The sequence below is a fragment of the Ammospiza caudacuta genome, chromosome 11 (assembly GCF_027887145.1).
Source record: "Ammospiza caudacuta isolate bAmmCau1 chromosome 11, bAmmCau1.pri, whole genome shotgun sequence".
NCBI classification, from domain to species: domain Eukaryota; kingdom Metazoa; phylum Chordata; class Aves; order Passeriformes; family Passerellidae; genus Ammospiza; species Ammospiza caudacuta.
The window spans coordinates 13788173-13815540 of record NC_080603.1 but is presented as its reverse complement, the minus strand read 5'-3'; the positions used below and the strand labels follow the sequence as shown (position 1 = coordinate 13815540).

General features: G+C 41.0%; 1 protein-coding gene across 2 annotated transcripts; it reads right to left on the bottom strand.

Annotated features, from left to right (window-relative positions):
- Positions 1–267: 267 nt before the first annotated feature.
- Positions 268–18624, bottom strand: DIPK2A (divergent protein kinase domain 2A). 2 transcript variants are annotated; one of them, XM_058812174.1, is made up of 3 exons: positions 17971–18624; positions 6072–6375; positions 268–3598 (listed from the first exon to the last, which is right to left on the bottom strand). In XM_058812174.1, exons 1-3 carry the CDS (start codon positions 18622–18624, stop codon positions 3267–3269), a joined length of 1290 nt encoding a protein of 429 aa, XP_058668157.1. In that variant the 3' UTR covers positions 268–3266. The 2 variants fall into 2 exon arrangements, with proteins under 2 accessions (XP_058668157.1, XP_058668158.1); XM_058812175.1 differs by lacking the exon at positions 17971–18624 and adding an exon at positions 14430–14628.
- Positions 18625–27368: the final 8744 nt, after the last annotated feature.

Genomic DNA, 27368 nt, shown 5'->3' with positions numbered 1-27368 from the left:
GCAGGGCAGGACAGCAGGAGCCACCAAAGGCTCTGCCTGCAAGGACATGACACCAAGAGTCCTCACAGAGCGTTCATTCTTCAGATCAAACTAGAAAGGAGGATGGGAAAAAGGTTCCTATCTGTCACTTCTGATGATGGAGCATTCTGCAACACTACCAAAAGTAGTTCCACGTGTATTTTAAAGCATCCTAGACTAAAACAATCCTGAAAGACTTACTGATCTGAAAATGAATAGCTGAGATGAGGTTCTTAAAGTATTCTTTATTAATATCATTAGAAGTTGCAGAAACAACTTTCTTGTAATATAAAGGCACAGGGAGACAGTTTTGATAAAGTATTCCAAACAAACAGTAACTTACAGTACAAAAGGACAATTTTAATGCACATACAAACCCCAAACATCTCATTCAAAAATATTTCACCATGTTCATCAATAATAATGGGCAATGACTAAAAATATAAATTGTTATTGTACAATAAATATCTGACAGGTGCAAATGGAACAAGATTTATTGCTCTCCACAATGTTTTCCCTGTAGTGTTTTTGCTCTAGTGGGGGGTTTGGGGTTTATTTTCCTTTCACTTCCAAGTTCCTTTTACAAGTGGCTTTAGTAACTTGTTTCTGAAGGGACTAAACACCAAACAAAATTTAAGAGAACATTCTGACAGTCACAGAACTGACTCAAGTAGTAACCAAAACTGGCAGTGTTTGTTTCTTTCACAACTTTAACAATCACAGTCCACTCTCTCTTTGGGAAATGTGGCAGATGTTTCAAAATCAACTGTAGTGGTAAGTCAAGGCTTTAGGGTAGGGTGGTAGTGATGCCTTGAGAGGCTACCTAGAACAGAGGCCAGACAGTGTTAAAGGAATAAAGCAGGGATTTATTAAAAGGCCTTCAAAGGATTCACCCTGGGCAGTACAAGTGGCTCCACCCAACATGGACACCAGGCCAAGAGTTTTCACACTTTTCTAAGTTTTGGTCCGTTTCCATATTGGGGTTAATTGTCCAATTACAGCTTTAGGTTATGCAGTCCCATCCTCCCAGACTGCTCTCCTCAACTCCCTGTTTACACTTTTTTGAGCCCAAAGCTACAACAGTGTCCTTGGTTCTCAGGCTGCAAAAGGATTGTTTTGTCTAAATAAACTGTGAAGAGAACTTGCTAACACTTTATATGAAGTTCAGAGTTACATACTAATGCAGTACAGAATCTGGGAAATATGAAAGCTAAAACTTAAGGCATCAGTAGTACCTAGTCGGAGGGTTAGTCTACTTTCTTCAAATAAGTGGATTTTATGAACAATAGTTTGTGCCAGAACAAGCACATAAAACTGTTTAAATGAGGGGAGAAATTCAAATTAAAAGCTGCACTGGGCATTCTAACTTCAAAAAACAAGACAAGGGACTGGGAACAAATTAAGACTACAGAGGCAACAATCACATGAGTGAGAATTTCCAATTCCAAAATGTCCTTAATCATAGAATCTTTAAGTTGGAAAAGACCTTTAAGATCATCAAGTCCAACCAGCAACCCAGCACCACCACCATGCTCACCATTAAAGCATGTCCTCAAAATACAGTGACCTAAGAAATCAAAGAGCACTCTGCATCTCTGTGTGCCTCCACACTGAGCTTTGAGAAAGGACAGCAAGTCAGTGAGTTTGCCATTTTCCTCACCTGCACAACAATTTCCACCAGGCTCCATGCAGTACAGGAGGCAGAGCAGCTCTGCTCTTGGAAGCAGCACACATTACCTTGCTCAGAATTAAGTTTAGCTTGTACAAAATATACAGGCATTTAAGAAATATTAGTCTCCTTCATTACTGTTACCAGAAGTAATATGCACACATTTCCTAAGAGCATCTTTGTAGGAACAAAACTTGAGGAAAATTAGGCATAGTAGTTGTAAAAATAAAAAAAAAACCAAAAAAAAAGGCAAAACCAAAAACTGAGGAGCAAGCTTTCAAGTGAGTTCTTGTAGCAGTAACTGAGGCTTTTATAAAAACTGTGATTTATGAGAACAACTCCATATTTACAAAAACCTCAATAAGGTTTAATTTCAACTGTACTGGGAATAGCCAAACTTAGTTCAAGAAAAGGTACCTAGAGTGAGTACAGCTTACTGGTAAACCAAAAGATGAATATTCAGAAAATTCCATTCAACACATTTAGGAAGGATGTAAAACAAACTGCTAACTTGCTTGACATGATTCAAATTAGGGTTTTCTCTAGCTTAAGTATAGAATTCCAGAAGTTCTTCAGAAAGTAACCAAGGACCATCAAAATCTGAATTTTGAAAATTATTATTTTCACTACAATATAGCATTTTTTGTTTACTGTATGTTCAAAAAACTAGTAAACAAAACCATTTTCTTTGGCTTGTACTTAAACTACACCAGATTAGTGATTTTTTTTAGTCAATCTTCTACCCCCAATTTAAATTAACACAAATCTTTTTATTGTAGTGTCCTTCCAATTTCCAAATTATCTCTGTTAAAAGTCATGATTTCCTGTTAAACAGCCATGTGTATATACTGGCATGAAGGGTAAGTTTTGTACAATAGTTACATTAAGTGATATTTCCAATGGTAGAACCACAGAAGACATTAAATGAATGTTAGTTCAAGTGAGATTTGAGCTTATGATGATCTTAAAAAAACAAACCACAATGTCTAAACATAATAAAATACAGTGTAAAACCCCCTAAAATCAGACAGTAAACTCAGGAATTCTGCACTCACAGTAGGAATGTTCTGCACAGCATTAACATGAAAGCCTGTTCAGTTTGAAACAATGCAGACAGCTAGGTTTACCTGGATGTAAATGCCACTTCAAGGTGTTTAAATAAACACAAAAATGAGACAATGATGTCAGAAAAAAGGCCTTTAAAACAGGCCACCAGTCTAACTTGACTTTCCAAGTAAGAACATCAGTTTCACAAAACTGTGACACTAATGCAGTTTTAGGTAAAGTACCCTTTGACACACAAGCTGTCAATTAAGCTATCACAGTCTTTTGTGACCTACTCCCTTTTAAACAGCTAGGGAGGACAGTCAATAGTAGCTCAAGTTTTAATTCAGTAAGTACCTTGTTTGTTTGCAAAGGAACATTGTAACACCATAAAATTCTATTTTTACAGTATTTAGAAAACTGATAAACTAGAGTTTTTTATTCTCTCTTTTTAACAGAGGAGTCCAAAACTTGTGTTTTCTGTGTGTCTTTGCAATAGTGTTTAGCCAGTGCTGCCAAGGACGTTCACTGAGGACTACCTGACGTTGTTACTGAGCTGTGCCAGGTACTCGCGCAGCTCCTTGGCGGCCTGGAACCGCCCGTACCTCTTCTTTGGGTTGGCACACTCATCCAGCAGGGCCTCCAGGCGCCCCTCTTTGGCAATCTCAGCTGGGGGGTGGTGCAGGAGCCCCCCCGAGGTGCCCCTCCATGTGGCGTGTCTGGACAAAAGGTTCTGACAAATGGCATAATAGTTGTGGTCCACAGTGACGCGAGCACAGAGGATCTCCTTGGAGAAGGACAGACAAGCTTCCTTATCGCAGTCGTCAAACTTGCTCTCGTACCACACGTCCCAGTTCTCAGGTTTGTCTGTGGAAGGCAGGGAGACAGTGAAACAAGTGAGGGAGGGGAGCAGAGTGCATGTGTGTGTCTGAATGCAATCAGAAGCTCAATGCACAGCAAACTGGTAATATTTATCTAAAAATCAGTTCTGTTTAGACAAACTCAGAAATGCTGGAGCCTAAGAATGCATCTCACAGTCTGATACATCCTTCTGCTGAAATGTTCCCAGCAAAACAAAAAAAAAGGAAAAGAAAGAAAGAGGGAAAAATAGCAAAGAGGAGGCAGGAAAAAAAGCAGCACAGTAAACACATGAAATCTACATTAACACATACCCAGAGGAAAAAATGTAGCATGAGCAAGTACAAGAGAACAAGCCAGAGCCAAAGCTCAGAGAAAAACAAACAAGCAACATGATTTATTTTAGCAACATAGATTTGGGTTCTCCAGTTGCCCTGGAAACTACTGCTAGCAAGTGGTCTACCAACGATTAAAAAAACATTGCACAGTAATTGCTATAAACTTTTGAAACTTTATCTTCCATCTTACTTCCAACACAGCAGTAACCAGAAAGAATATAAAAAAAGCAGATACATTACTTATAATCTTTGAAAAAAGTAAAATTCAACAAGGCATATGGCATTTATGTACATGTACAAACCCTTCTCCTTCTCACAGCTTTCTTCAACTTAAAACCTGATTTACATAAAATACCTCATGCAGTAATAATTCTGAAAAGGTTACTAAGTGTGAGCTCTCCTGAGTTCTTACTACTTTTTGGTATAAAACTTTCATCTTAAGTTTCCAGACTACTGCCAGCTGTGAGAAGAGGTCCTTATCATGGAGTCTCAGAGTTTTGCAGATGTCTCTTAGCAGTGTGAGGTACAAAGAAAAATTCATGTGTGCTTGGCAGCCTCTGAGCTGACTATTGGTCTTCTCATTCACAGCACAGTGAGAGACAGTTTAGGAAAAGAAAGAGTACTGAAGGATGGTAAAAATCTATTAAAACATGATGTAAGATCTGCAGAATTAACAGCAAAGTCAATGTGGAAAAAAAAGCCAGCAATGGAGAATGGGAAAAAAGGGTTTCAGCAAATTCAAATATGACATCCCACACAGAGCACAAACAGGTGTTACTGCGCAGTGCAACTGGACAGCAGGTACACACTGAAATATCTGAACAGGCACACTGATCACTCTGGACAGAGACTGGCTCATGGAACCTCCCCAAAGATCCATGAAAACAGTAGTAAATGTCAACCACAACAAGTTTATACAAAGACTAAGAATTTTCTCATGCCCTCTTTTGTTGTCTGCGTTCTTGATTGTTAGATCATAAATCACACCAAAACCCTGGTTGAAACAACAGATGTGACACTTTCAGCATTCAGGTTCTGCAAGGTACTACTCACTCCTATTCCAAGTACATATCAACATTTTCAGAGCTCATCTGAACATCCTTCTGCCTGAGCAATTCAGACAGGCTCCAAAAATGAAAGCCTTCAGTAATATTATTTTAAGAGGGAGGGAAATGAATAGAAGGAAAGGAAAGTGTTCTGCAGTAAATGTACTGCATATTCAATAAATTAAAAGGTTTCCTTGGTAGGTTCATATAGTTTTAATCTAAGCTGCTTGAGAGCATATAATAAATCTAATAAAATACCCAACCAAACAACCCCAAAACACACTTCCTTGCAGAAAAGTGTGTGGATAGAAAAAGCCAGTCTAAAAGTTAATTCCACAGCACAACATAAGAAGCCTATTTGCAAAGCTTAAAATAATCCATTCACCCAAAGCAAAGTGGAATCACTTGGCCTGTTGCCATGAATTTCTGCAGAATCCAGTTTCATGTTCAATGCCTCCAGCCCTCAGGTCTGTAAGTTTTCCTTATAAGCTCAAAAAGAATATAAACCTACGAGATGCCACTTTGTCAAACGCCTCTCCTGCTGCCACTGCTTTGAGCTTTTACAGGTGACAGAAAGAAAATTAATTTGTAACCAGCACTAGAATTACCCATTCCTTCAGTTCCACTATTACAGAAAACCAACAGGAAGCAAAGTCAGGCTATGGGACTGAGGCAAAGCAGGCACTAATGCTGTTTGTCACTCACAGAAAGTAGAGTTCCAAGACTCCCATTGTTACATAGGTGCTTGGAAAAGACAAAAAAAGCCTCTCTCTCTTAGCTAAGGAGGACAAGAAAGCCAGGCTGCTTATCTGTCTATCTGTCCATCCACCCTCAGCACCAACATCCTCTCTTCCCATCCCCGCCTCTTCCTTTATGCACATTTACAGTACTTAGTGTCCAGGTATGCTCAACAGCTCATGAAATTGACAAATTGGTCAAGCTAATTAGTCTAATTACAGAAGAAAGCTAATTCATTTGTTAATCAGCAGTCTAGTTGTAAAGCAAACCAAATATGTATTTAGCAACCACTCATACTTTAAATATTGCAGAGAAAGAAGTGAGAGACTCAGGGTGAGGGGAGTGAAAGGAGACACTTACTCTGTCTGATCAACCTTTTGTCTGCCACCAGAACGTTTTCTGCATCTACAATGATAACTTTCCCATCTCTTGGTCCCACTGCAAAGTTGTCAAAGCTGACATCAAGGAGGTAGAGTGCAAATTCAAAGTCATTATTTGTCAGCTGCTCAGCTATTTCCATTAATTGCCAGGCCAGATCCACTCGTTTCTCCCACGGTGCATTGAAGTAACTCCACAGCTCCTCTCCCACGTAGTTGACAGCCACCATCCTTCCACATGCTCCCAGGTACTTTGCAAATGGCCAACCCTCATCAGATGGAAAGCTCTGTATATAAAAAATTTAAATTTTTAATTAATACAAAACAGCTTAGATTTTAAAAGGCTTTTAAATAAAACTTAGAAGAGAAAGCTGCAAATATCCATCAACACTATAATCCATAAGTTTCTGAGTTTTGAAGAGAAAGGAAAAACAATACAAAATGTATTTCTGTGACCAAGAGACCTTGCTGGATTAATGCAGGAAAGAAGTTGGATGACCTGAAACAATACATAGCCCATATCTAGCTTTCCACCTATACACACACACTCACATATTTACACACACAATTTCACCAGCCATCTTTTTCTCTTGGTGTTTTATTACACATCTGTTGTAGCAATGCAAGTATATTTCCCATCAAAATATTTTTGCATTTGATCTTTTAATTAAAATCAGTTCTTTTAACAACCTAAAGAAAAAAAAACTCTACAAAGTGGCACCTCCTTCTCTCCACCACCACCCCTTCCACTTTCCCAGTTGATGGGATTCCTTTGAGGTTTCTCAATAGTCTTGTATACCTTAACAGTTTATATCTTGATTAATTGCTATATATATACTGTGTATTTATTACACACAGCCACATAACATTTTTATCAACAGTAAAATCTGTCTCCAACAGTACCTTTCTTCAAAGCTAACATAAGAGACTGAGTAGAAACTACACACTACAAAAAATGACAAAAAAAGCACAAAACACACCAGCATGGTTTTCCTAATTCAGTTGTGCTGAATGTGCTCTAGGATTTCAGTGTGGACAGACAGGCACTTGAAAGGTACCCTCCAAACTCCAGAGGAATGCTGGAGAGGAATGCAACAGGAAGAAACTACAAAAGCACTGATTTAAGGAAACCCCAACTTTAGAGAAGTTAGCACTCTAAGAATACGATGTACACCACTTTTAACTGTTGGGAGATACCACCCATGCTCCTTCCTCCTGCTCTGCCTTGCTATGGTGTCACCAGACACCACCCAGGATCCATTCTGCAGCAATGATGTAGCAAAGGTTTCACCACAGCTGGGGATTTTTACCACCAGCATGGTGGGTTCAGGATGAATGAAAGCCTTGGACCTTCTGGAATCTACAATGGCAGAAAACATTTACTGTCACCCAGGAAAAGAGACTGGAAGGAAACATACCATGTAGAACTGAGCTACAAGACAATGCAGAGAAGAGGTACCTAACATAACCAACTTTGTCTATGTGGTACACCTGAAGAAACCAAAATTTTAACTAATATACATAACTGACAATGTTTGCTATTTTAATGGCAAAAGCTGTGAAGTTGCTCTCTCAGGTGGCAAACTTCAGAAGACAATTTCTGGGTAAGTAACCATTGTTTACCACTACAGAGAACCTCCTTTCTTGGCTGGGCAAAAAGGACATCAGAGCCACATTGGTAACAGAATAGGTAGAAAGTTTTTAACATGTCTGCATGTCTGAACTTCAACTCTATTTTTATCACATGTTCTACTCACATAAGCAGAACAGGTTGTGATAAATCCTGAGGATAATACAAACTAATTTGACAGGTTTGAGAGCAGTATGGTATTTTCAAGCTGTGAAACCACGTAACTCAGCAGAACTAAATCTCTCTCAGTAACTAAATCTACCATGCAATAGTGAAGACATTATCCAGCCTCCAGGCTTATTTGCCTGCAGGATTCAGGGCAATTAATGAAGGAAGAAGTACAGCCAAAGAGCCACCAGTTCAGCTCATGTCAAGTGTCACATTCCACAGTTAAGAGAGTTTTGGGATTTTTTTGTCACTTGTTTTGTGTTCAACAAAATAACCTTCCAACAACTGAAGCATGTGGTAATTCAGTCTTCCTTACTTGTTCTGAACAGACTATCTAACAGAAACATGGCTGTGGCATCAGTAGATGTCACCAAAGAGGGATTTCACGTGCATTTATCGTGACTGTATTCAGTCCTGAACCAAAACAAAACAAGAAGCAAACAGCTGTTGTCCATCAAATGAAATTATTTATTTAACCTACATCATACAAACTTCTCTTTAAACTGGGGAAAAATTACCTGATTACATTTCCTGATAAACACAAGTTTAACTAATTCCACCAACTGCATGACATTGTCATATTGCTGCATTTTATCAGCACTCAGTTCGATGATGTTTAAATATTTTTATTTAAATATTACTTTAGATCATCCCACACCTTTTGTTTTCCACAGTTGTCCTTTTCTATGTTCCAATCTTGCCCTGTTTATGACTTTGCCTCCCTTTGCAAACAAAAATGCAACCACAAACAGTAGAACCTGGCAAGGAATTGGAAGCACAGGTGTCCCCCCCTCGCAGCCCACCAAGCACACTCATTTCCATCCCCTGCACACCATGAGCAAAGCAAGGCTCGTTTTGCTGGGCTGGTGCTCCCTGGGATCAGCCTGATCCATTCCACATCCCCATCTTGTGCCAGGATGCTCTGCTGGGAGGAAAAGAGAAAGCCTCCCCAGCTGGGTGCAGAAAAGGGAAAGACCTAAGAGGACATGTCCTTTCCAGAAGCAGCAGGGATTTATGGAATGGATTAAACTGATTTTCAAAGTGCAGTGTTAGTCACTGACTGATCTTCCAAACACATCTATTATGCTTCCTGCGCTGTGTACACTGAATTTCATTGCAGACAAGAAATTCTAGGAGCAGTCTGGTTTATTCAGAAGTGCTCACCTTCATGTTACCAGCAGAATATCTGCATGCCATGCTGTAACAGATATATTTATAACGCTGTGGCAATAAAAACATCTTTTGACAACAGGAGTGCGGGGAATCCTGCCAAGGTCTGCACATGTATAAACAACATCTCTGCTTTGGCTCCCCTCCAACTGGCATGTAACAGCCACATCTACACTTCATTACCCAAGTCAGTAGCGGAAGAAGGGGATAAAAATATGTACAAGTGCCTCATTCAGTAGTTTTTATATTCACTTGGTGAATTTGACAAGAATATTAATTGAAGTGCAGATCTCTTGTCTCTGCAAGCAGCAGTTTGTAACTTTTTGTACTTTTCTATTTTGAAAGCTGTTTTCTAAGAGGAAACTGCAGCTAACTTGACAAGGATTTTTTGGTTCATGCATTAAAATTTTGAAAACAAATTTATATGATTAATGAACATGTATTCCATGAACAAGTTGCATTAAGAAACCAAAAGCTTCTTGCATCGCTGTCAAAAATCTGATTTCTGGGGAATACTACATAACTATGTTTTATTTTAGTAGTCTGCATATTTAATTAGATAATTTTGTACTTGAATATGCTATTTTCAGACTTTGAAACCTGCATTTGACAATCAAATTAAAAACTAAGCTCTTGTTCAAAACAAGAAGCAGCTGTTTGACAAAAGAATTCGATTCTGACGCACCCCCTCACATTTTATCTATGAACATACAAATGCCAGAGAAACCATAGACAATTAAACTTCATCTGTTTTAAAATAAGGTGATGCATATGAAAATCTAAAACAGGTAGCTTAGTAAGATTGCTCTCATTAACATTATCTTTTTCTGTATTCAGAGAAATATGTCTACCTTCTAACAGAAAGATGGAAAACAGTAAAGATGCCAAAAACTTCTGCTACCTCCATTTCCAGTGACACACCCCCAAAACATATTTTTCTTGCTCTAATTAGTGTAGCTCCAAGATATCTCTCTAATCAAGGCTTAGAAACCTAAACAAACTCTGTGAAAGGGACAATGGACATGCTGTTCCTGAAAGAATAATACTGCATTTATACCTTTAAAAAATACACTGTAGTCTCAGAAAAAATATTAAGAATTAACAGAGTGAATTTATCACTTCACTGAAGCACAAAACACACTATCAGTGCATTTGTCTTCCTCACTTCCATCTGTCTAAACCTGAGATTATACACAAATGTGCCAGTGCTTTTTGTTCAGAGCTGTGAATTAGATCAGGCAGAGAAGACTCACCAGCTTGCAGCTGATAAAGCCTATTGTATTCTGCAGTAACACAAATCCCCCTTGAATTAAACACTTAAAAGAATATTAGTTTATCATAATGAAACATATAATTCATCCTCATAATCAAGACCAAAAAGCCAAACCAATTTAAGTAACAACTGACATTTCTGTTGTTAAAAAACATGCTTTTCATTTTCAAACTGTTCCAGAAGGTGCTCTATTTGTCACCTCCAGTGTTTGCATAAAGTGAGTTCCTGCTCAAAAAAAACACCTTGGACAAAACCTGCCCAAACAAAGAGCTGCATCTTTTATGTGAAGAAATTTTTAAAAACACACACAAACAGGGTGGGGACTTGTCTCCAAGGGACCCTGAGGAACTTCATGGCAAAACGACCCCTCCCTGACACCTTCACTGCAGGCACCAGCAGGCAGGGCAAGCTCAATTCCAGTAACATGCTCTTCCTCAAACGGAAATTGAGTTCTGCCTCAGAGTACTGCTGATTCCACAGTGTAAACAACAGTAGCACTTGCATTAATCACCAAGGCAAATGAGCAAAGCTCTGGAGCCATGAAGAGCTGCAGAGCAGATTTACCACGATGATTTTTTGGATCAAAGGAGTAACAAGCACAGTCTAAACACAGGTGCCTCCTTTTGTCAGGAACTGATCTGCATTCTGGAAGATATGTATTCAAATGTTTTTCTGAATGCTCGTGAGTACAGTGGAAACCATGTAATTCCAGCTACATGCCACAGCATTTGATATTTACCTGGAACTCCCACAGGGGTTATACACACATAGCCTACAGACACAGTGAACAGTGGATTTCACTGACTGCTCCAGATACTGGTGTTCCCATTGAAACCATATTTTTTAAATTTTTTTAACTCTTCTTCAAGTTTGACTACATTTCAACCAGTTACTGTATACAATTCATGCCAACGAGAGGTTCACACCAGGCTTGACACACTATAGGACAAAAAATACACAAAATTCTAAATACTCAGTTGGTAAGATGAACACTTCAGCTGCAAAAGTTGTATTTCAAAACATCAGCAGAGACATGCCTCTTTTCCAAATAAACTAATGAACAATGATTAAACTCAAGAGCCATAATAAAGAAAATTGAGTATCATTATTGGTTGTCACCTGTTCAAATTGGTTTGTAGTCCATAGAAGTTTTTTTCAGATTAAATTTGCAACAGATGCAAATAATCACTGTGTATTGACTTCTTATCAGTAATGAGCCTGGAATATGTCACTACCAAGGAGTCCTAGCAGAGATGGCCTTATTTTTAAAGTTACTTTGCAAAACTGGACTAAAAAAGAAAGCTTCAATTATTTAATTCAGAGAAGTAAAACAACTCCCCGTATACATCTGACATACCAGAACAACATTGGTATTGCAAGGTTTCTAATGTGGGGTAACAAACTTTCTTCTGCTATTGAAAACTGCAAGAGTAAGAATTTCTCAAGAGAATTTCTATTTAAGTCTATATAGCAACTTCCCAGCAGCCTTTAAATTCAGACAGCCATTCATCATAATATACACACCACAATAACTTCAAGAATTTCTAGACAATTTTAAAATATCCCTTATAATTCACCCTACATGTTTTCTACTCTAGGGAACTTCCACTATGAAAGAAGGATGAAAATAGTTTTGATAACTTAGGGAGCATAATTAAATATGACAGTTAACATGACAAGTACAAGCCAGTTCTGGTCTAATATGTACAGTCATATGTCACTGCAAAAAAATGATTCTTCAGTTCTCAATAGAACCACATTAGAGGAATATTCTTGTAACATGAGGCCACTCAATCTTAATTCAACAAAGAACCAATTTTTCGTTCCTTTTAGAAAGGTTCACAATGGAAATTCAGTCTGTTAAAATCCCAGTATCTGTAAGAGCCAGAACTTCAATAACACAAGTCCAGCCAAGGCCATGTCAGGTAGTGCAGATATCACCTTAAATCCACTGCTTGGTTTACAGCATCAGAATTATGGAACAGAAACACCAAATTCAGTAATGAAGACACTTTTAAGGGTAACAAGTATTAATACTGACTTGCCACTCTACCAATGTATTTAGAATAGAACTACAGAAAATAACTTATGATTAGAAGAGTGTGTATGGAAAAAAATAGAAAAGAGGAATTTGCTCATTTACTTATGCATGGATCAGCAAAAAGATTCTGTGGAACATTTGGCTAAATTGCTACTTTGAGTGAATTCTGAGCAAGAAATTGTTTCAAATTGATCAGTTAAAGTTTTAATATATGTTTACCAGATGTCAACTATTGCTCTTCCCGTAACAAAACCAAACATCAAGCCCAACAATGACATGTAGAGAAACCAGAAGAATTTTAGGTTATATGGCAACAGACTGCTCATGCACAGTAATTATACCAGGAATAGAGATACAGCTGTTGGGTTTGTTTTGTTTTGCTCTTTCCCCACAAGGAATAACAATGATCAGAAGTTGTGAGAAAGATAAAGTCATTAAACTTAAGCACTCAGAAAGCTAAAACCATATCTGAGGGAGGGGCAATGATTTACACAGTCTATTAAAAATGCAGAAATACCACTATTTGGCACACAGAGATTGGCATTTCTCTTAGAGAAATAAAAGTCCTTGAGACTTGTGATTTACATACAAGACACAAATGTTCACCATCATTCTTTGAAGAATGTTCATTTAAAGAGGTTGTTAAAAGCTAAAGCTCGAAACAAAGTTGCATTAATGCACTCTGCATTTAATTGATAGATACCTTCTACAGTTTGGAAAAAACTTCATTACAGGCAAGCATTTTAATTGCACAGTGTATGTGCAAATTCCAAGTTTACTTTGTGTGCCTATCTCATTTTTCCACAGCAGCTGGTGTGGGTCTGTGTTTTGGATTTGTGTTGGAATGGCACTGGTAGCTCAGGGATGCTCCAGGTATTGCTGAGCAGTGATCACACAGAGCCAAGGCCTCTCCTGCTCCTCACCCCAGCTGCCAGGGGAACGGGGAGCACAGGGAGCTGGGAGGGGACACAGCCAGGACAGCTGACCCCAGCTGATCCAAGGCACATTCCATTCCATTCCATTCCATTCCATTCAGCATCGTGACCAGCACGTGAGGCTGGGGGAAGGAGGATGAGGGAGGGGGACACATCCAGAGTGAGAGCATTTGTCTTCCCAAGTCACCATTCCGTGTGATGGAGCCCTGCAATGGCTGAGCACCTGCCTGCCCATGGGGATTGCTGAATGAATCCCTTCTTTGGCTTTGTTCTCCTTACCGAACTGTCTTGGTCTCACAACCCACAAATTTTCTCACTTCTCCTCTCCCCCATCCCAGTGTGAGGGGAGGGAGCTGCGCGGGGCTGAGTTCCCAGCTGGGCTTAAACCACAGCACTGAAAACAAAGCAAACACGACTGACATTTCCATATGGCACCTGGCAATACTGTAAACCAACAGCACAGCCAACACAAAGGCAAGACTGAGGGTTGCAAGACCAGCTCTAGATGCCCTTTGCCAAAACAACTTCTAAATCCTGTATTTCAGTTTTGCCAGTACAGATGTAAACTGTCTTTTCAGGTAAGCATAAGATCTTAGGAAAAACACAACCACCTTACTGAAAAACAACGTTCTTACCAAGAAACAACTTCTCATTTCAGCAGTCAAGTCCCATTGTACTACCCCTAACACCAAGAACAAGGATTTGGGGCACTGTTTGTTCATGTTTCAGCAGAGAACACAACACGTGGCCACTGCAGAAGGAGTCAGACACAGCATGGCTGCACACCAGGGCTCACAGCACAGCCACAGCTCAGGAACAGCATCCAAGCTGCCAGGACACGGCCACAGCACCTCCAAAGAGGAAATCTGGAGCCTGACATCATCAGTGCAAAAGCTCTGTGAAAAATGAGCTATCACACATTTCAGTTCTATTAACAGTAAGTTTATGTTCCAACTTGCAAGTGAAGATAAAAATTAACCAAGTTACTTGATAAAGTTGAATAACATCCACTATTTAAAATGTTGAAAATATTTCAAAACGTTTCTCCACTACATCTATTTTACAAGACAAACTAGAAGCTGGTGGTTTATAGAAAGTCAAAGGACAAAGACAAACCTGCTTACATCCAGAATGGTTCTCTGAACAGTCACACTGCACTCAGTCTCTAATCCAAGTTATTTTTTCAATTTTTCTATTTCTTCCTCAGGCAACTTCAGCTGACCTGTCTTTGCAAGTGTTTGATGCACACCATCATCATATTCAGTGAGAAATAGGATGCCATGCTTAGATCCTATCCTCCAGGTGATTCCTATTTAAAACACTGTTTATCATTCAATGAGTTGAAACAGCAGCAAGTTTTGTTCTTGCATTTGTCCAAATAAGCTGTTCATGCCTATATGAAATATTGGTTTAGATGTAGCATTTTGATTACAAATCTGACCTTATTTTACGAAAAAGTATTCATCTTTTTTGAAGAAAACAACTATTAGGAGGGGAGATGAAAAAAACCCCAAACCTGTCAGAAATTAAATCTTTAGCACATAAATTCTTTGGTTCAAATGTGAATTCAGATGAAAATTGTGAGAGGATTTAATTAGTGAGAAGTTTAGCAAGATTCTATAGAAGAAAAATTAGTATTTTAATATAAAAAAAAAAATCTTAAGTGTACTTGAACAATACTGCAGCTGTCATTCCATTTGCTTAACAAAGTCAAATGGCAAAAGGGGCTGAATTCTTCCCTGAGTACACCTACACAATAAATAAGTGCAAACAAAGAAGGTTAACAAGAAAGTTATGAAAAAATACAAATAATGAGTTAGGATTACAACATGTAATCTGTACTAAACGTGCAGTGTTATGCTTTTGATACAAATCCCTGAACAGTAAAATCATGCTATGGGTTAAAGCCCCACCTGAGAAATTCCCACAGCAGAGGCTGTAAATCACTTGTGATGATGCAGTTCACAAGCAACACCACTTCAGGAATAATCCATACTCTCTTCAAGCTAAAATCCCAGTCTCTGATGAAAAACCTCACAATCCATGAACTGCTGGCTCTTGTAGACAACTACAGAGAATTTTCTACTATAAATGAAAGACCAAGCTTTAAGTTGCTACTGAATTCTCTATTTACATTTGTCTGTAGCACAATTAAGCAAAACAGAACTTGCATGCACTGCACACCAAGAGTTTAGACATCATCTCTGCTGTTATGAATGCCAGCGCTCAGTCACTGTAGTGTTCCATGAAAGACTCAAGGCAAAAACAAGCACTATTTTCCCCTATGCCCTCTTGGTGACAGACAGCATGAGTTAAATGCATCAATTTATTGATTGCTTTACTTTAAATTAAAATCTGATTCTTCATACAACATCATGAAGGTTTCTTTTCTTGGAAGCAGCTGATTTTTAAAACAAGCCTACAAGTTTCATTCCAACAGCACTACTTGCCCTCATCACTACTGCAGAAACTACACCATAAAATGTCTTACAAATGTTATGTACAAACACAAACAACCTTCTCAGTAGTCAATTATAAATTCTAGAAAGTAACCACCTCTCAGAGTGTCTGGCATGTTGCTGTTGCAAGAGCTGCAGAACACAGAATAACCCATTCCTTAAGTATTTCTCAGATGGAGACTAAACCTGGAGCACTATGGAATGGGGAAGGGATCATACAGATTGATGTACTTCACATATTTTATTCCTAATTGAGGGAAGATCTTCAAACGTCAAGTACTCAGTATCAAAGTTAATTAACATTTTTCTGGAGAAACCATTAGGAGTGTTTAGGCACACAAAGCTGGCCTGAACCTCCCCACCAAGACATGCCAAAACATCAAAATTCACAAGACTCTATGAAACACTTTTGATCTGTTAAAAGGCAACAGACTTGCTTTACTTCTCCCTGAACTGCTAAAGGCTGCCTCACTTCCCACAAATTTGACCTGCTCTGCTCTCAGCTGCACCCTTGTTAAGATAAATGTTGAACAGAGAGCTCAAGTCCACTCAAGGTTTTTTCTCTTCAAAAGATTTGCTTGACAGTCTCAGGACTCCTCTACAGTCCCTCAAGAAGCTGAGAGGAATCAAGGCTTCTTATCAAACCCACTGCCCTCCATCCATGATCCAGCCCATTAGAGTCAAGGCCACAAGTGTGCCATAGCCTTTGCCTGTAGAGAATTATGAAGAAACACAATTGTTCTCTGGCCATCGAGGTCTACACTCAGTATGTTGGAACCACTGGTGAAAACCGAAAAAGTAAGTTGTATGAAACACAGCCAAAACAAATCACCTCTCAAAGAATTTCTTGGATACACTCAGCGGAGCAAAGCAGTTTTGATTTTCTTACTTAAGTGGAGTTTCCTTACTCACTGTGCTCAGGAGGAACTTCACAGCAAAATGGGAGACAATGTACCCTCAAGTCTGCTGAGAAGCTTAACTGGAAACACACTCTGAAAACAAACCTAAAGGGCTGTACATGGAGAGACTGAAGGGCAGAAGGCACACTACTGAAAAACATGTTTGTAATTAAGTTCATAAATTGATTTTCTAGAAATTAGTCAGTAGGCAAACTTTCTGGAGGGTAAAGCCTGCAGCACTGCTTTTTGAGCAGTTCTTGGCCTCTCACTAGAGAAACAGCAGATGTTAATAGTAATCATGAGGTAATGTTTCCAAAACATATTTGCAAATATCATTTTAATCATACATTGGATAAAGGCAAGGACAGTTCAGTAGTTAGACAAAACAGTTCTGATTCCAAACCTACATGCTAAAAGCACACTTGTGAGTTCCCTTGATAATATTAAAACCAAAATGCAAAGCTCCTCATCTAAACAGATATAGAACAGAAACAGAGTGGTGCGACAGAAGTTTCCTAAGCATTTTTCACCTAAAAATTTCTATAACATATTAAAGCACAAATTTCAGGTGTGTGCACATAACCCGTCCCCCTAATTAAAGACTACAGAACATGTAATTGCTGAAAAGAGAACACTGTTCATTTATCTGTCGGTCTATTTTCAGGCTACAAATACCAATCTCTAATTTCTACCAGCACTAACTATATTTAGTTCACATTAAGAACATGACATAGCACATGAGTCAGTTTCTGACAAGGAAAGCACAACAGCATCGCAGCACAGTCTCCACGCACTGCCTCCCAAACTAGACCCTAAGAAATGAATCACGGGCACGCACTGCTGCCCGGCAACGTGTGAACAGCGGAACACGCTGACACCGGACTGTGCCAAAGGCACGGGGAGCATCAGCCCCCGGCACCGAGCCGCTCGCTCCCGGGGACCGCGCCTGCCGCTCGCTACCGGCGGCACAGCGGGATGGGGATGGAGTTAAACCCTGAGGAGGACCGCAAACCGGGAAAACACGCAGTCTTTGAGGGAGGAAGGAGAGAAGAGAGCTGATCAGGCTAAGTGAGCTAAAGAAACGCCTCCTGGCCGAGGCACGGACTGGGGAGCCTCTGCTCAGCCCGCCCTGCCGGCACCTCCGCAGGAGAGTCAGTCACGGCACAGAGCCGGAGGCGGCCCCGCGATCCGCCGGGGTTTGGGGCCGCTGCCCGGGGGCCCTCGGCCCCGCTCGCAGACACGGCGATGGCAGGAAGGGCCATTCCTGCGAGGGTCCCGCCGGGACGGGCACCGCCGGCCGCGCTTACCTGCAGCACCAGCGGCTCGGGGTTGAAGGCGAGGGTGATGAGCAGCTGCATGCGCTCCGAGTCCTTCAGGTTGCGCAGCAGGAAGCTGCCCGAGTCCTTGGTCTCGGCGTAGCGGCGCACCAGGCGGTCGAGCAGGCGCTGCGAGGGGCAGTGCACCAGGTCGGACCAGCCCTCCACGGCGCCGGGGGTGAGCAGCCGCACGTCGCCGTTCAGGCTGGCGAACTCGGTGGCGGGCAGCGCCTGCAGCAGGTCGCAGCGGCCCCTGCCGGTGGCGCGGCGGCAGATCTTGGTGTCGATGTCGGCGAGCTCCTGCGCCGAGCCCAGGCGCTTCAGCACGACGCGGCGGGAGCCCTCGCGGGGCTCCCCGTACCGCGCGAAGTACACGTTCTTCACGTTGAAGAAGTCCAGCAGGCGCAGGCGGCCCCAGCTCTCCAGCCGCAGCTGCCCGTTGAGGAACTTGCGGCACCAGCTGGTGCCCCAGCAGGCCGGACACTTATTGAGCTGCAGGAAGCGCCGCTCCGACAGCTCGTTGCGCTGCAGCGAGGCCAGCAGCGAGTGCGTGTTCAGCACCAGCGCCGCCGCCAGGCTGCCCAGCACCGCCAGCTTCACGTAGCGGTACAGCCGCCCCAACTTCAGCGACACCAGCCGCAGCATCGTCCCGGGCCGCGCCGGGCCCCCCGCCCTCCGCCGAGCTCGCTGCCCGCCCCGGCCGCGCCGCGGCTCCGGCTCCAATAAACTCCCCGCCTCGCCGCCCGCCCGATAAAAGGCGGCCAAGTTACTGAGGGGCCGGCGGGGAGGGGGAGGGCAGGGGAGGGAGGGCGGCGCCTGCAGCGCGCGGGCCCGGGCGGACCCGCCCCCGGGGAGGGGCTCGGGCTCCGCTGCCGCCGCCGCTCCCGCCGCCGCCGAGCCCCTCCCCCGCCCCGGGGGGCTCCTCCCCCGCCCACCGCTGGACACGCCCTCGAGGGCGGGGCGTAGCGCGAGCGCCGCCGGCCGCCAGCGGTTGGCTGCGCGTGACGCGGCGCGGTCGCGTGCGGCCCCGCCCCCTTCCCGCCCCATCTCGGGGGCGGGGCCGCCACGCGCGCGGGAGGCGGGGCGCGGTGCCCTTCCCGCCCCTCAGCCCCCGGCCCCGCCGGACTCTCGGCCCGCCGGGGGAGGGGGCTCGGGGCTGGCGCTGGCTGCCGCCATGTTGCCTGCGCCTCTCTGTGTCCGTGTCTGTTCGCCGTGTCCGCCCCCGCCCCGTCCGGGGCAGCAGCGCTCTCCCGGTGCCCGCGGAAAGCGCCCTGCCCGAGGCCGGCCCGGGACGGCCGCGCTGCCCCAGCAGTGTCCGCCACCCGCCGTGTCCCTGCCTGCCCCTCGCGCCCGCCGCAGCCCCGCAGCGCAGCGCCCTCACGGGTCCCGGCGCGTCCCCGCCTGGTTTGGTGGTGCCGCGGGACGCGCTGGACCTGATCCTGTGCAGTGTGTTCAGCCTGTCCCCACTCCGGGGGAACAATCAGTGCTGAGGGGCAGTCCCCGTGTGAGGAACGTTCCGTGCTGTGAGGCTGCCCCCACAGCGTCCCCGGGAGTGCTGGCACCGGCACTGCCGCAGGCTAAGAGCCATTCTGTAAAACTAACCACAGAGCAACAGAGATTAAGAAAAAGGGTCAAAGTCTTAATCTCGTCTACACTATGCTCTCACAAGTTAAAGACAACCTTCACATTGGGAGAAGTAACTCACTTTATTACCTGTCCAGTCCCAAAAGTGCAGTAGGGATATGGTTGTTGAGAAAGAAGTGTAGCAGACTGCTTAATTTTAAATGCACTATACAAAACTTTGAGTGCTTAGTATCTAGAATATTGGACATACATTTGTCTTTTCATATTGGCATGTACTGATATGTCTATATGCTGTGTTTTGACATTTCTCTGTCTAATCTAAAGTATTTCCCTTACTGAGATTTTGTCACTGACTGGATCTGTTTCAATATGCCTTGTTAAATGCTGCTCCTAGGGTCAAAACATTCCATCAGCAAATTCTGCAGTCTACAAAGCAGTGGGTTTCTGACAAATTAAGTATATACATAAATATATATAATTTCCCTTATTTCAAGTCTTCATTAGGGGATGCACTGCTTGATGCTATATCTCAAATAATCATAATTGATCTTGAAAGATGAACTGATTTTTTTTCCTGCATGGAAATTCCAAACTCACTAGCTAAACATGTTTGGTCTTTACATGTTGATAGTGGTTTTTTTCATCTAACAGTATCTAATCTGTATGTTATTAAATCACTAACAAATCTAAATATAACCCAATATACTGAATTAATGTTTATTTTCTGCATTTCTTATTTCTCAAGCTTTCTAATTTGCTCATTTATGGGGAAACAGCTTGATCCTTCGGAACGCAAACAGAATATTTTAATCTTTACTAGATGAAAACATTTTAAAGTACAAAGAATCATTTAAATAGTTTAATACATTCTTTCAACAACAATGTAGTGTTCTTAAAGGATTTGACATTGCAAATTCATAAACAAATAAATCTGTTTCTAAAGCTGTTTCTAAACAGATCAGAAAACTTGTTCTGTAGCTATTTCTGGTTTCACTGGCATTCACTGGGGACTGTGGGGATTGTTTGTGAGGGATAAGGGAAAAGGTGGAGACTGCCTTTCAATTTCTCTTTAACTTGGTTTCACAGATTTACAAATTCTGGGTAACGAAAGAAAGGAGAATGAAGGGGAAATGCAACCATTTGGAAGACTAAAATGTGTGGAAAGAAAAGGTTAAGGCAGAGTTGGAAAGAAAAAGCAAAGGAGGGGGACCGACTGAGTAAAAAATGGTTAATTCTGAAAGGATGACAGGTATATCTTGTAGTGTTTAAAAGCCTGATTTGTGAATGATCCATTTCAAAGAGCAGGGGAATGCAAAATAAACTAGATAATGCATTATAATGCACGCATTTCCTGTCTTTCTAGAGTTGCCACCTTCTGACTAGCCTTCAAAATCAACTACAGTAGTTTTCCTGTGAAGACTTCATTATATCTGGCAGTGTAAACCATCGAAGCCTGCAGTCACTGGGATGCAAACAGGCCAGCCATGGAGTGCCAGTGCATGATGTTCTCTGGGGTACAGCAAGTTCTCACAAAGGGCTGGCCCACAGCACAGCACCAGGGTCTCAGTTTGCTGTGTGGTAGGAAGGGCTGTTCCAACAATTACCTAATATTGCTGCCTCCATCTGGGGATTTTTGGCATCTCCCATAAGAGTGGTGGGTTGGAGTTATGCACAGACCTTTTATACAAAAGACAAAATATATTCCCAATGTTTTCAGAGACATGGAGAGGCCTCATGGTGATCACAGACTCCACAGCTGCAGAGACCTCCTACACAACGTTAAATTATCCAGTATATTGATTTGAAAGAAGACTTGAATAGCTCCAGGCCTTCATAATGAGAAAGCAAACAACCACTCAGAATTTAAACAGTTTAGAAAGAAAAGATAATCCAGCAGCTCTATTGAAATGTCTGATAACAGACACCCTTACTAGGGCACTTCACTCTGAGCTCTTGTTCCAAACTATGGAATAAGCAGCTGTTTGAAACGGCAGCTATCTCAAAATCCTTGCAGATACTGCAAAAGAGTTTGGAGTACCTGTTTTTCTTAATTGTCTAGACATTCCCACACTCAATCACCAAATCCACCTCGCCACTTTCAAAATAGGGATCTTTGTCCCTTTAGCCAGGCAGGTCTGAAAGATGAGCTGGAAGAACTGTTGCTTTTTGATATAAGGCAAAGCAACTTGGTTTCGAGGAGTAGCATGGCAACTCAAACTCATTAGGGTCGCTCGGGCTGAAGAGCACACAGATATTAATGTGGTAGACCGTCAAAGGCCTTTATTGTCTCATCTCGCGGGGTTTTATAGTCTAAGGGGCTTCTCTACGTCAGAGGGGGTCTGCAGTACTATCTATGGTTAGTAAGGAGTGGAAAGTTACTACCATTACTATCGTTAGGGAGGCTACATTCTTAGTTACATTCTTAGGGTGATCTCTTATCTCAGGGGATTAGGGGAAAAGGAATCTTGCCACTTTCTGTCACATCGCGTGATCTTCTGATCGCCTGTCTCTATCTACCACAAAGAACAGTTCCAAGTTCTGCACCTTTATAACCCAGACTTTACATATTTATGTTCACACACATCAGACTAAGTGCATACACATAGTTCAGAAGCCTGTGTCCCAGCAAGGAGCATGGGTATGCCTGAGATTTCAGAATATTTTCCCTTTTTATGTTTGGGGGACAGCCACAGGTTGGGACAAACACTCAATATCCTCAGACATCTCACAGATTTGATCCTTGTGCAGAAAGTAGAACATATCTGAAGGAATCTGGATCTATGGCTGGGCTGTGTAAAGGATCTGTCCAACCAACCATGCATCACACCCAGGGGGACACTGTTTGCACTTCTCTGAGGATCTGTAGCACACTCTACCTTCTTCAAATTGAAAATCTCATTTGTTATGTTGTGCCACTTACTGATGGCAAAATGAAATTAGTATTGTGCTTCTGGAAAAATAACACCTAAATATCTGTTAATCTTACTAGTGGAAGGGAGTGTCTTTCTTTAACCAATAAAAAATTGCAGTAAATTAGGGTTTTATTTTTCTGTGTACAATACCAATTCTTGCTTAGAATGAAAGCAAAAATGAAAAAAAAGCAACAAAATTATAATTTCATAAATTATCATAAAAATTTTAATTGTGTTGAATTTTATGCACATAACATACTGTATTTGGTGCAGTGTAACAGAAATACTGGTTCTGTAGAATTTTTGCTTTTAGTAATCTGGCATTTTTCCTCAATTTCTACTTCCTTTTAATGGTGCCTCTTACAGCCTTTGAGCAGCTGAACAACATTACAGATTATTTAGCTGAATAAACATCCTAGCAAATACGCTTTATCATCATGAATCGGACAGTGCCTGGTTACTGATCTGAAATTGAATATCAAAAGCTGCCAAAGTATTTTCAAGTTCTCCTTTCTCTTTCCTCACATCTTCAAGTACAGATTAAGGATGGTCTTTGTCCTTTAAAGTCAACATCTATTTTTATCCTGATTTTGTGCAGTATGTCCTTTATGTTGGTGTAAGAACAGAGAGACGGTGCTTATGTCCTTGGGTAAGGTCTAATTATTTTGTTTCTGATGGAAATTTTGAGATTCTCAGTAAAATAATTTGTTTTCATTTTCGAACTTTACACAATAATTTTACCATAAACACATAGCATCTTTACTTTCAGTAGAGAATTTTGCTGCTTTTATGTGCAACTTTTTTTGTTTAATTAGCTCTACGTGTATTATACAGCATCTGACATCTGTTCATTTAGAAGTATCATTGCTTAACATGGATTTTCAGGTTTGTCTGCTGGGAGGGTTTAGGCTGGATTATTTCTTTTTTCCTGTATACCACTCTATGATCAGACTGTTTTGTATTATACTAATCAGAATTTTCATGGCATGGAAATTATGGGCCTGTGAACTTTCTTCTTTTTGTATTATTTTGTGTAAGTATGAACCTGATAAAACTGCACCAAATGTAATATATCTTTGTTTGGATATTGGCTCGGACTTCTATGGAGTGGTCCTGTGTCTGAAGTAACTGATTCAATTAATAATTTACTTCATCAAGTTCCTTCAGTGGGGACTGTCCATTGGTAATGAAGTTGTTTTATTGTAAACATCTAAAATCCATAATACAGGAAACCACATGAATGCTATCAGCAACTTTGCATTCTTGTTTACTAAAGGCACTGTTATTATAAATGAGTTTGAAAATGTCTATGGGAATGCATTGCTATGGTAACTGGGATCCACAACAGCAGCTGCTTGCTCTTCATTGCTGTTGCATATATACATTAAAGCTGACAATGCCTCTTCATTCAGTTTTAACATGTGTAGCCTGAAAAAAGACATCAGCATTTCAAAAGCTACACATCTGATGTCAAATGCAGCCAATCTGTGAGTTAGGTTTATTTAGGTTTTTGGTTTCAGTCTTAGAGTTGTTGAAAAATAGATAAAACCTTAGCTTTAGCATGGTTTTGTGCCATGAGAAGTTACTCTTCTATACTGTTTTGTCATTCAAAACATTAGAAGATTTTCCAGCAATTCAGTTTCAGAAAATGCCTTTGCTATCCATATTTATTGATTGTTATAGCAATTATAGTCAATAGTTATGAAGAAGTTTTTGTCCCTTGCCAGCCCTTCTGGGAGGAATCTATAACTGGGGCTTCTGTTCCATTTTTTAATGTCCCATACTCTAAGAACTAAAATCCAGTCAGATGGCCTCCAGCTCTGTGCTCTGTTTGGTTTTACATTTCAGAGATGCCTTTAGATCTAAGCAATGCCATTGTGCTATGCCATTGAGACACCTCCTAAACAGAGTGTCTTTTGGTCCAGTGGGCAGAGGAAATATGAAATGTGTTCCTTATGTCAGTCAGAGTGAAATAATCACATTCATCTTCTTAAAAATCTTGTCAGAGAAGTATTTTATGTTATCCCTTCCTTAAAGAAGAGGAAAATATAACACAGATTACAAGTCAGATTGAAATCTCTAGTATTAGTTGTAGAGTATTATGTGGCATAGAAAAGGGTTGAAAGAATTAAGATCTGAGCTTACTGTTTGTTTTGCTGGTCCTGTTAAAAAAATAAACTAGGACTGGAAAAGATTCAGAGAAGAGCTAAAGGTTGACCAAAATTACAACTTCCTTCCTAGAAGCCATGAAGTAAACTAGGACTATTGGGTTTGAGAAAAAGATATCATGGAAGGGTATGATAAAGTACAAAGTGGAAAGGCTGGGTATGTCTCAGAAGTTCTTCAGTTTTTCTACCACCAGAACTACAAGAACCAGTTAACCTTGCTCCCCCAAATTAAGCTTGTAGGATCCTGTTTCAGAGCAATGAGGGCTGCACTGGGTGACAGAGCTGTGGAACTCCAGGCATTGCAAAAGGCCAGAGTTCCTGTTGGTTCCAAGGAAGAATGGACAGTTCACAAAAGAGAAGCACACTGGTGCTAACCAAGTACATGGAAGCTGACTTTGGAATTCCCTGAGCTGGAAAGGATTGCTCAGGTGCAAAAAGTCTGCCGAAGGATTAGGCAGCAGTACATGTACACCCTATTCCTGCTGCTTCCTAGACATCCATTCCCTGGATGTGCTTCATGACAGGCTGCTGGTCTACAGGGACATCTGCTTTGGCCCAGTAGCTTGTCCCTAGGGGTCCATACCCTGCAAACAGTATCACCTTTCAAAGTATAAAATAACCATAAGATATTTAGTTTTACTGTATTTGTTTTTCACACATGAAACAAATGCAAATATTTGAACATTGTAGGCAGATCAACTGTTTGACAGTAGGTCCATTATTATTCTGTTTATAAAACATTGCATCTTCAAACGCTTCAACTTCAGTGTAAACTGAAGGCCTAAAACACTTGCTTTCATGTCCATTTATTGATATATTTTTTAAAACATAATTGAAAGTTTGCTGCCACGGGGATGCATCTTCCAAAGGATGTAGAAGTTCTCTTAACTGCATTTTGATAACTTCTAGGAGAGGGAACAATGTGAAATCAAGGAGCTCATTAAAATTAAGTCATACTGGAAGAAACAAAGAAACAGTAGGTGACTCTGAAAGTATTTACCACAGTCATGAAACACAGACCTTGATTTAGAAATAGCTGCCACAAAGGATGCTACTTTTTTAATAGCTGAGGGTTTTTCCTATCCCTTTATCACTATCACTTAAGGTACATTCATACCACCCCTGCAGCACACACATCATGCCCCTGCGAGAAAAATCTCACCACATAAACCCTATACAGAAATCATTGAGAAAATTAAATATTTGAATATGCTATACTTGCCAAACAATCTTAAAACTTCACCTAGAAGATAAAAAATTACCTAAAGAGAAATTAAATTAGCTTTACTGTGGTATGAAGTATGTGCTAAAAGAAGTTATGACAGATAATGAGGATAATAGTAATGAGAATTAGAAAGCTAAATTTTAAACTACAATAATAGGAGTTAAGTTTTTGTAAGGAGGGTTAAATACAAAGAATGAAAACAACATACTACATGCTGATAAACATGTTTAAAAATTAAGATTTGATGTAGAAAAGACAGAGCACAGGTAGGAGTTGGTACATAAATTCAAGTTTTAGAATAGGGCTACCAATCTAACTGTGTCTTTAAGCAGAGCTTCTGAAAACACGGCAAACTATTGATAATAATAATAGTCAAGGGACTGCACCATTTTAAGAATATTTGCTTAGGAAAGGAAGATCTGAAACTAGTGTCTAATTGGAAGATGTTGCAGTCAAGATCACATTTCCAAAGTAAAGGTTTAAACTGTGAAAGTGTTACCAAGATCCACTAACAGCCTACATGTCCTTCCTTACCTAAGGCTCCTCTTTTTTCCTGTGAGGACTCTTCCCAAGTTGTTTTCTCCTGTGTAGGCCATAACTGCAGTCACAGACATCTCAGCTGTCAGCACTGCTGCAGTGTTCTGGAGGTACCAGTGCTAATTCCTTACAGGTTCAAGTGTCACTGATAAATGAAGCACTCATTTTAAACACAATCATATCTGAGAAGTGAGAGCACCAAGGAAGTATGTGTCAAAGCAACAAACAGCAGAGGGGTTTTGAAAAGGCATGGAAGACTAAGTCACTGACAACAGCACTGCTAAAGGGAATTAAGGTATTTCTGCTTTAATGCTAAGTGTTGGATAAAGCTCTAATTTCTGTGGAATGGAGAAAATCCACAAAAGGTGAAATGAGGCTTTTACATCTTACAGTAGTGGATAAAACCAAACTAGTTTTGTTACTCTTGTATGATGCAGAACACAGAGAAGCAACCTGGAGAATAATAAACCACACCAGGACAGACAGATTTTAAAAAATTGTAAGGGCTACGCTTTCAAAGAAAAGTCTGACCACATAAGAAATTAGTACACCTCTTCCCCAAAAATACAATTCAAAAATAATTTAATTTTTTTCTTAACCATTAAAAATGTTATTTAGTGCGGAATCGGCACTATTACTATATGGGAACTATGAAAAGTTCCACATTGTCTCATGAGATGAATTAGTTCAGTCTAGGAAAAAAAATTTTCTGAAGTGTTTATCTAATAAAAGAGAAATTTATCTGCAGCAAGGAAATTACTATCTAGAACAATTTTACCTTGACTTATGCAGGCAGATTTATCCTCTTCTTAGTCAAGCAACCACTGAGGATTCTTAAAAATTCAACAAAACAACCAAGGTCTATTGGAGGCAGAATTTTCTTTCAGTGTTGCAGGCTGGTTTACAAGTTTGGAAAATAAATTTTTGCTGAGAGGTGGAATCCAGTGTGTCAGTCAGCACCTA